Source organism: Pipistrellus hanaki (assembly GCF_964339955.1).
Source record: "Pipistrellus hanaki genome assembly, chromosome: 18".
NCBI classification, from domain to species: Eukaryota; Metazoa; Chordata; class Mammalia; order Chiroptera; family Vespertilionidae; genus Pipistrellus; species Pipistrellus hanaki.
Window position 1 is genome coordinate 12953286 of NC_140520.1, and position 10412 is coordinate 12963697.

Here is a 10412-nt window from a genome sequence, read left to right on the forward strand (position 1 = left end):
CATCTCGTCTGTAGGCACCGTCTGTCCCTAAGAGCCTGTCTCAGCCCCAATGAGAGCACTGATGGTTCTAGTCCAGCGACTTCCTGCCTCCCTCTCCCTGCCCAGCAGTTCCCGGAGCCTGGGGTGGGGACACAGGTGTCTACAACAGCCCCCTTACCGCTGACCTCCCCAGAGGACCCATCTGATGGAGGTGGCTCGAAAAGAATCCACCATTTTTCAAGCCAAACGATGTCAGAGCTATACCTGTTCTATGAGACCAAGTGAAGCGAGAGAGAGGAGGGTGAGCCAAGAAGCGACCAGTGAACACTTCAGTGCTAGCCAGGAGCCCTCTCCGGGGAGGGAGGAGGCGGCGAACACCGGAGTTGTGGCTTACAGAGCATATTGCTGAGACCAGAGGCCGCGTACACACGAGATCGCCCCCATCCCCACTCGGTTCATTTAAAAGCAGTTCCATGAAACAGCAGCCTGGTGAGCCTCCTTTCCCATTTTCTCGTTCTTAGAAATTTGGAAACATCTGCAAGTAGAAGAGAAAAGTAGTCCTAAGAATTAAGGTCATCATTTCAGCCTGCCGCACTGGCTCAGCAGGGCAGGCTCTGCAGGCCAGGGGAGCGAGCACTGGTCGCTGCAGAGGCCTTCAGAAAGCCGAGGGCCGGCTTGTGCTTCCGCTCCACCTTTCTCTGGCTTCAGCAGTGAAGTGCAGCCGCTCATCTCGACCCCTCCCCCACCACCCAAACAGTTTAGGGGATGGGGGTGGGGTGGATGTGGGACCAAAAATAAAGATGAGTCAAGACCAGCATCTTCAAATTAACAAACTGTAATTGTTTTCCCAAAGATACATTTTTTTTCCATACACATCCATCATACACTGTAACCAAAAAAAGCAGTGTACATGAAATAAGAGAAAATAAATTAAAAATCCATAGCATAGGTAAGGAGGCTCTAGTCTGGAGCACAGCTGAGTTTCCAGCAATATAAGGAGGCTCAAGTGTCTTGTATAAGAATGCCTGCTAGCAAGGGTTCCAGCCAGGTGGTTGGTTGGTCTGTAAGTCAGTCTTGAGTACTTGAGACGGTTTGGTGTTGGTGTTTTCCTTAGCGTTTAGAATAGCCATCATTGTCCTGCAATAGGCAGAGCTATCACGTCCAGGAAAAACGAGGGAGGGAACCACAGAGGCAGCGTAAGATCCAAATACAGCATTCAAAGGTAATTGGTCCAGTGGTGCCTGGGGAGGGAGGCGGGGGTGGCGCTCCGGGGTTAGCCATCTTCCTTTGGGGGTGTGTACCAGCCTGCAAAGGAACCCAACAGACAGTGAGGGGCGCTGCCGTCCCTGCCCCCAGCCCCTCCCCGAAGACTCCAGGATTCAGTGAGATGACCCCAGGCAGGACTTCCGGGGCGGGGAGAGGAGCAGGGGAAGCGGCACTGCCCACCTGGTGGTCACAGGAAGGGGAGAGGATGTGCCCAGCCTGAGGTGACAGTGAGGTGAGCTTCCTCACAGGTGGTGGGAGGGGAGCACCAATCCACATGGGGATGACCTGGTGCTTTTCTGGGGAAGAGGCGGTGGAGGGAGCCACCTTCAGCCTTCTCTGGGTAACGGGGGCAGGTGGCTGTGCTAACGGGTGAGAAAGGCTCAGAAACCAAAAGGGGTTCTTGCGATTTGGCTGGAAGTGAAAACCTCGGGCCTTCCCAGTGTCCGAGTCTCGAGTCCTGGCTCCAGCCTCACCGTTTTTTTCGTGGATCTGCACCAAGGACTTGTAGGACTGCTGTGCTCTTGTCAGACTGTATTGAGACTGGGGAGAGGAAGCCGCCAAATCAGGCCATGGCCAGCTGTGACTTTCCTCACCTCCCGAGACCGTCACCCGGAGACCCAGACTTGTGCTGCTAACATGTAAGTGGCCCCACCTGTGGGCCCCTCTGGGCTGCAACCCCACAGCCATCCCTTTCCAGGCCGGGTCCTCCCCTCAGGCCAAAGCCCTCTCCTGTCCCCGCCGTGGGTGCCCAGGCCCACCCATCCGATGCCACAGCCCAGAGGGCTTCATCCCCGAGGCCCTCAGAGAAGGCGGCCTGGGCCTGCCAGTGGCCCCGGCGGTCCCTGGCTCCAGGCCGCTGAGCAGGCCCGGGCCCAGCTCCTTACTTTGTTGGCTCCGAACTGCACTCGTGCTTTCCCCTTCACCAGTGTGGCACTGATCTGCATGATGACGGACTCTATCGAGTAGGCACTGCTCCAGCCCTGGGCCCCGGGGAGAGAAAGCAGCACGTCAGGCGAGTTCCCAGAAACCTTACACCGTCCTCCGCAAGGAGCTGCGTCTGTGGAAGGGCCTGCCCTTCACCCCGAACAGCCACCACCTGTTTGGGTCAGTGGGTGTCAGGCTCTGCCTGGCAAATGAAAGGGCCACCTTAAACCCATCGCCCCAAACCCACGGAGCGTGCGGTAAAGCCCAGCTGGGCCCCGCCCTGGCCCAGTGACCAAGAGCAAGAGACAGGCTCACCTGCTTGGTGAGAAGCTCCATGCAGATGGCGCCTCCGCCCAGAACATACCTGCAGAGAAAGGCTAGTCAGTTGTGCCTGGCAGAGCTCATGCCCCTTTCTCACCTTCAGTAACAGGAGCCGCCCTCAGCCACTCACCCTCCGGAGAGGACTGGAGACACAACCCTGACAAACGGTGGGTCAAATGGAAAGTTATCCTGTGAGAGAGAGAGACGAAGGCAATGACTGGGGGAGCCAGTGTCGGCCACAGGCTGTACCAGTCAGGTGGTGGAGGAGGCCTGGGCCCAGGAGGGAGGAGCTGGGGGGGAAGCAGACTTACTTTAAAGGAAAAGTTAAGTAGGATGAAGTCTGCACCTTCTTTCTCTTTGAGGATCTGGAGATCGTTGTGCAAAGCGCTGTCCTGGTCAACTCTACGAAGCAATGCGCCTGGGCTCAGACTCCTTGTCCTCGCTCAGGAGCCTCGTGTCCACCCCCACTTCCCCTGGCTAGCAGCAGAGGGACCCCCCCTGCCCACACCTGCTCCTGGGACTGCCCAAGCCTGCCAGCAGGGGCTCCCCACGTACTAGGCCTCAACTTCCTTTCCAATCCCAGAGTCCCCACTCACTTGAGGAGTTTGACATTCCAATCATAAAGACTGTCATTCACGAGTTCGACTGCATAGTTTCCTGGAAGGCGGGAAGATGGGTGTTAGTAGGATGCTCCAGTTGAAGAAAACTATCGAGGCTCCAGGTGCACCCCATGGACATGCAGCCGCTCTAAGCCACTGGCTTCCGGAGCTCCATTCTGGCCCAGGTCCTTCTTTATGAGAAGCTGCGGCTCAGGCCCTCCCCGAGGCAAACTCACCGCCTTTGAAACTCTGTGATCGGTATATATCCCTGAGCTCCTTCATCAGCCGGTCAGTGGCCTGCACCGAGCCAGACACTGCCCCCTGCAGGGAGGGAAGACAAACATCTCTGGGTCATGTGGTTTGAAAACACACATACTAGACCTTAACAGGACCTGAGCAAGGATTAGGCACACCCATAACTCATGCCAGAAAACAATCTGCTCCCCAGACCGATACGTGATGGCCTACCACCTTCCAGCCGGTACCCACCAAACCCTTGGCCCAGCCTCTCCCTAGAAGGTACGTACATTTAAGTAATCTTGCCTCTGGTTCTTTTTAATTTTCTCTAGTATGGCCAAGTTTTCTTTTCCGATGCCATCATCTTCAGATTTCTTGCCCTCAGCGGGCTCTTCCTCTTTCATTTCATAGTGATCCAGGTCTTCTGTGTCCTGGGGTGGTGTGGGAGGGAGGAGAAAAGAAACCAATACGGCCTGTGGAGAGGGGCCATCGCCTTCCCAGTCCTATTTGGTCTAGAGCTGCAAGTTAAGGACCAATGGCCTCTCCAGAAGCTGAGTAGCACAGCATCCTCTCTGTCTCGGCACCAATTCCCAGCTTCATTCCCTCCACAATCTAAGAGACAAGGCCAATTCCCTTCCCAGTCAGTTCTTCAGAACCACGTGTGGATCTAGGGGAAGCAAGCAGAGACTCAGTCCTCGTTTCCCAGCCTGACCCTGCTCCAACCGTTCCTAAAACTCTCCCTTGGCAGCAGCTCTTAATTCCTAGAATGACTTTGGCCTGACACTGGGAAAGATCATGTTTCACCAGGTGACTATTGTACCCAAGAGTTCTCAGGACTCCAGGTTAGAGGAGAAACCTGGATCAGAAATCTCATGCCCTCCCAGGTGGTGCTGACCCGATTCAAGCAAAGGCACCCACTGACAAGAGGGGGATGGGGAAAGAGTTCCAGCGAGGGAGCTTGGTAGAGGTCAAGAACAGAATTCACCCTGCTTTCCATCACACACAGAGTTCGCTGTGCATGATGGGAAAGCCCACATCCAGGATTTGAACCCTCTGTTAGATGCTGGGGGGATGGCGCAGAGGGCTCTCTACTGTCTGACGGGAGTAAGTTTCATGTGTCACGAGTCTTGTGTCTTAAGACCTTAACAGAGTTACAGAACCTGGACATTAAAGCAATGCTTGGAGACAGAGCAATCCAAATGATCTCCGGGCTCCAGCAGGACACAGCAATACTGACTTCCTAATTACTACCTTGATGTTGACATCTACAGAATGTTTATTATTATTATTTTTTAAAATACATTTTGTTGATTTTTTACAGAAAGGAAGGGAGAGAGATAGAGAGCTAGAAACGTCGATGAGAGAGAAACATGGACCAGCTGCCTCTTGCACATCCCCCACCCGGAATGTGCCTGCAACCAAGGTACATGCCCTTGACCGGAATCGAACCCGGGACCTTTCAGTCCGCAGACCGATGCTCTATCCACTGAGCCAAACTGGTTTCAGCTACGGAATGTTTATTATATGTCGGGCACAATACTGGATGCTACGCACACCAGCTCAGTTCATTCTTACAACCACCGTGCTTTTATGTGATCGCTACTCCCCTGTTTACAGGTAAGGAAGCTGAGGTTTAGTAATGTTAATTCTCATGTCCAAAGTCATACAACTCTTAGCAGAGCTAAAATGTGAATCAAATTTGCCTGGCTCTGAAGCTCAAGTTTTAATTTTAGTGTTATGCGTAAGTATCCATGTTTTTAAAATATATCAGATAAATTGTTTAGCACTATGTACTGTATGAAGCCCTTTACATGCAATACCTCATTTAATCTTCAAGACAACCATATATCGTAGATATAATAATTCTGCTTTATAAATAAGGAAATTGCAGCTTAGTAAAATTAGATAAAATTCCCAAGTTAAGATAATCTTGGAGATACAGGATGTAAACCAATGCCTGACTCCAAAGCCATCTGAAATTAACTTCTGCACCTGACCAGTTTGGCTTAGTGGATAGAGCAGTGGTCCATGGTCTGAAGGGTCTCGGGGTTAATTCCCGGTCAAGGGCACATACCTTGGTTGCAGGCAGGATCCCTGGCCCCAGTCGGGGCAGGAAGCAACCAGTCCAATGTTTCTCTTTCTGTCTCTCCCACTTCCTTCCACTCTCTCTAAAAATAATGGAAAAAAGTCCTCGGGTGAGGATTAAAAAAAAAAAGAAATTAACTTGTTGCTCTGTGGTATAAACAACTTTGCACTTAACTGTCTTCAGTGGTTGGATGTGAGTGCCTTGTCTCCTTATTACACTGGCCATTCCTCCAGGTCAGTAAATCTGCCTTTACTCGGCATTTTTCCCTCTCCAGTTCTAGACTGGAGCTCTGTTAATCCTCACCTGAGGGTATTTTTTTCCATTGATTTTTAGACAAGAGTAGAAGGAAGGGAGAGAGACAGAGAGAAACATCGATGTGACTGGTTGCCTCCCGCACATACCCCATCTGGAGCCAGGGATCAAGCCTGCAACCAAGGTCCGTGCCCTTGACCAGAATCAAACCCAGGATCCTCCAGTCCTCGGGCTGGTGCTCTAACCACTGAGAAAACCAGGCTAGGGCTACACTGGAGCTCTGTACACTGTGGGTGCACAGAGCTGCTGATTTGAGTTTCCTGTCAATGCTGCCTCAGGTGGCAAGCCTACCTCAGGCATCTCCTCATCTTCATCCTCCGAAGACACGTCTTCCTGTGTGCACTGCAGTGGGGAGAGGAAAGGTGGGAGATCAGAGCCCCGGGGGCTTCCTAGAACGCAACCTCTCACCTCCCCTCCCGCAAGCTTCCGGGTCTGGCAGCTGTGTGCCTGTCCCTGATGCTGCCAGCCTGTCCACCAGCCAGGTCTGAGTGGAAGCAACAGCTCAGGCAATGACTTCACTAGCAGCCCATTACTCCCCTCCCACATGCCAAAGAATAAAGAGAAGCTACATGGCTGTTTCTGTCGCCCACCTCACAAATCCCAGTTTATCTTCTCCCAAAATCCCTAGACAGTTGAGGGATTCTTGCTTCTTAACAAGGGGCCTGAGACCCCAATGGCCACCAACTTCTACTGTTTCCCTGAAAATAAGACAGTGTCTTATATTAATTTTTTTCTCCCAAAGTTGCGCTAGGTCTTATTTTCGGAGGATGTCTTATTTTCGGGGAAACACAGTAGTAAGCCCTCCTCCCTCTGCCTCCACTCTTCTCCAAATAAGGGATACTGCCCACGAGGGTGAGTTTTGATAAGTGAAGCTATTAGTGTCCCATTTAACTAGATTGCTGTCAGGGGGAAAAGAAGCCAAGAATGACAATTTGTGTGTTAGGAGGGGCAGGGTGGAGACACTGCTGCCGATGTGTCTCAGTCTGCCTGAGCGCTGTCTGCGGGTAACGCTGCACAAGGCCAGAGCTCGACTCCTCACCTGGTCTGCTGGCAAGGGCTGATCCAGCATCTCCACATCCGGATGCTGAGGGAGGTTATAGAGTTTACACAGGTCCGAGATGATCCTCTTCAGGTGCTGCAATAGCTGGGGGTAGGGGACCAAAGTGACATCAAATACTCCTTTTCAACCCAATCTGACAGGTACATGGATGAGCTTAGCTCAGAACCCAAATCGGTACCTAGTTCACTAAACCTTATAGACCATGTGGCTGTGGGAGAGTTTACTGGACCAATCCTGGGGCTGGCACAGGTCTCCCCCTTTGTCTTTTGCGAGCAACTCCCCTAAGAAGTCTGCCCCCAAAGTCCAGCCTACTGCACCATCCTCTTTCCAGGTGTCTCCCTCTCTCAGTGCGTCTTCAAGGTACGAGCCCAACCCCAACCCCTGGCCCCCTTACCAGAGTATTCCCTTTCTTTATGTCCACCAGCCTCTCCAAGACAGCAGCCAAGTTTGGGTCATCAGACTCCACCGACCAGATGGGGGGCACAGCAGGGTACGACTCCTGGCGGGAAAAAGAGCAGAGAGCGGTTAAGGTGGGCAGTTCTGGGAAAAGCTGGACTTCGCCCGCTCAAAACTTCTCATTTCTTTGCTCTTTCTCCAGCTCACAAAAGCCCAGCTCAGCAGGGCAGTATCTAATCAAGCAGCTTCTCGACGAATCCTAGGCCATGAGAAGAGAAAGCAGCACAGCCAAACCCCAGGCACAGTGAGGGAGGCTGATCCAGGCTCTGGACTTGAAGTTCTCCCCCACCCGGCACCAAGTCCTCTTCGGAGTTTCCCACTCCATCATCAGCGGAGGAACAGATCACCTCACCACCATCACACCGATGGGGAAAAGGCAGGCTACAGGTCACTTTCATTTTAGCTGTGGAGGCAGGGACTAAAGACTAGACTGTGTGTCCGGAATCTAAAAGTGAAAGGGTAGCAGAAGAATTTCCACACCCCGCTCCCAACAGGACCCCTCCGAGGCCAATTCTCCCCTCCTCTCCCTTGGGAACCTGCCACCCTCTTGGTCCCGGCGTAGGATGCGGGCTCCACATGGCAGGCTGGAAGAGGCCTACGCTGCCGCATTCCCAGCATTCCTGAGCCACAGCGCCAAGCAGCCTGACCACACTCCCCCTCTGCCCAAACCGAGGGGACCGGGCCCGTTCAGGCCGAGGCTCCTTTCCAGGGGCCACCGAGAGTCTAACCCAGAACCTTCTAAATGAACTTCCTTTTAGGGACAAGGACAGTAGATGGCCTCTGGCAACTGGAAGGGCAGGTAGAATGGGGAAAACCTACCCTTAAGGAATTAGGAGCTAAATTGAGGAACAAAATTAACTCCTGGGGTTTCCACACTTGCTAAGGAAACCATATCCGCGTTTGCTAGAGTTTTCACTCTGCCATGGTCCTAACCCTCCACGCTGGAGGTAAACAAATTATTAAAGACGCTCCCGTCTTCACCTACGCCACACCTAGTGCTTCCATCTGAACTTCCTACTTTAGAAGGAGAAAAGGTGGTGTGCGTGTGCTGGTGGGGATGGAAGAAGAAAGAAGTTTTGGTGGGGCATCCTCCAATCTGAGCCGAGGCCTGTCTCACCAAACCTTGACCTGGATTGACGAAGGGAAGGGACAGAAAACAGGAACCATGGAAATTGAATCGGGACCCAAAGTGCTACACTATCCAAAGCCTGTCTTTCCCAGGCTGCTCCCATTGCAGTCTGCTGCCTGCCTGGGTCCGGCTCTGTTCTCCGAGTCCTCAGCCGATGCCTGGGCCGGGAGCACACCATCGGAGCAGGTAGCCTAAGTGCTGTCCCATCCAGTATCGGGAGGTCACGGGTTACCAGAGGCCACGGCTCTTCGAGGGGTCAGTAAGGGGGAACTGGGCAGGAGGGTGGGCTAGTGCAGTGCGCCTAGGGATGGAACGATGTTCACTGGGGAGAAAAGGAACTGTTACTGTGCGGAGCGGGATGGTCCTCAGACAGGACCACCATCCCCAGGAAAGGCAACAAACAACCCAGGACCATTGGAGACATCCTCAGGGAGCAGCGAGGAAGTGGCAGGTCTGCTACCAGCTGGGGCAAAAGGAGAGTTAGAGGTTACAGCAGAAGAAAAGGGAATCCGAGGGAGAGGAGGAAGAGGAGCCGGCTAAAATCCGGAGAGCCCAGGGGCTGCGTGAGAGGTGCCTGGGCAGGGATCTCACAGGTGGCCACGTCCTAAGTGAAAGGCACTGCTCAGAGGGGCTTCACTGGAACGTGTCGAGTTCCCAACCAAGTCCTTCCAGCTGAGGTCAGCGCGGAGGCCTGGAACCTTGAAGTGAGAGTGAGGGGGGAAAGGGCACCCCTAGGCGGCAAGGTAAAGTCGCGGAGTACCCCAGATCGTGAGCCTTGGGATGCGGGTGGGTTAGTGGGAAGGGGCAGTGGAGGCGCTGTATGTCAGGGGGTCCCTCGCTATGAAGGGTCAACGGGAAAGCGTCTGGGTGCTCGGCAGAACCTCAAGGGGCAGAAACAAGTGTAACCTGGAGAGAAGGGGCAAGCCCCAAGAGAGAGGACTCGGCCTCGCAGATCTTCAGAGAGAAAAGCTGTGTGGGGGGACCTCGAGTCCCCGAGAGGGGGCTCCCAGAGAGGCGCACGCAAGGGGATCCTCACCGTGATGTTGCAGTGGATGCGGACGGGATCCCCAGGCACCGACCCCCGGGCGGGGAGATGCGGTCCGGGCGTGGCCCCCGCCCCGGCCCCTCCAGCCCCGGCCAGCAGGAACTCGCAGCTCAGCTCGTCCAGGCAGGCGCTGGCAATGCGGAAGCGCTCGTGGCCGCGGTGGAAGATGGACTCGAGCAGCTTCAGCTCCCGCCTCAGGCAGGGCCCCGGCCCCGGGCCCCCCCCTGGGCCGCCCCCGGCCCCCGGCGCCGCCCCCTGGCCCCCCAGCTGCTGCCCCGGCCCCGGCTGCTGCTGCCCCTGCGGCTGCGGCTGCTGCATCCTCCGCTCCGCTCCGTTCCGGGGCCGGCGGGCCGGGAGCCTCCGGCCTCCGCTCCGGGCTCCGCCGCCGCCGCCGCCGCCGCGGTCCGCACTTCCTGATCCCCCCTTCGCCAAGATGGCGCCGCCGCCACCTCCGGGACAGGGCCCCCCCCCTCCGCTCGCCGCTCCCCCCACCCCTAGCCGCCGGAAGCCGCGCGCCCCTCCTCCTCCTCTTCGGAAGCCCCGCCTCCGCTCCCTCACGTGACCTCCCCGCTCGGCCTCTTCCACGTGACCTCGCCTTCTTTCCCGCCCCTTGTTCTAGCCTGCCACCCTCCGCATGTGACCGCGGCTCCGGGCTCGCCGGTTTTAAGCGCCTCAGTGCGTGCTTACGTACAGCGTGCGTGCGTGCGTGCGCGCGCGCCGCTCTCCCCTCTCACGTGACCCGGCCCCGCGTGCTTCCAGGGGCTCCTCGCGCGGGACCCTGTTTCCTGCGCTGGGTCCTCTTCCCCTGCGTCTCGCGGCGACCGGCGTGCGGGGCGCTCTGCTCGGTGGGCAGAGACGAAAGAGTGGGGCCTGCGGTCGCCGCCATGCCGCCCTCATCCTGCACCCCCCGCGCCGGTCCTGGTCCTCGGCGCAGGATCCCCGGCCCCTGCCCTCGTGCGGCCACGTGGGCATGCTCTGTCGCCACACCGAAGGAGGGG

The 10412-nt window shown here is 55.7% G+C and overlaps 1 protein-coding gene across 1 annotated transcript; it reads right to left on the bottom strand.

The window, feature by feature from the left end:
- Positions 1-798: 798 nt before the first annotated feature.
- On the bottom strand, positions 799-9865 carry UBE2Q1 (ubiquitin conjugating enzyme E2 Q1). Its single transcript, XM_084865725.1, has 13 exons — positions 9406-9865; positions 7179-7283; positions 6764-6868; positions 6016-6066; positions 3617-3757; positions 3326-3410; positions 3087-3147; positions 2802-2892; positions 2621-2679; positions 2485-2533; positions 2130-2225; positions 1719-1785; positions 799-1284 (listed from the first exon to the last, which is right to left on the bottom strand). The coding sequence occupies exons 1-13, from the start codon at positions 9730-9732 to the stop codon at positions 1253-1255; spliced, it is 1269 nt and encodes a 422-aa protein (XP_084721851.1). The 5' UTR covers positions 9733-9865; the 3' UTR covers positions 799-1252.
- Between the last annotated feature and the right edge of the window lie 547 nt (positions 9866-10412).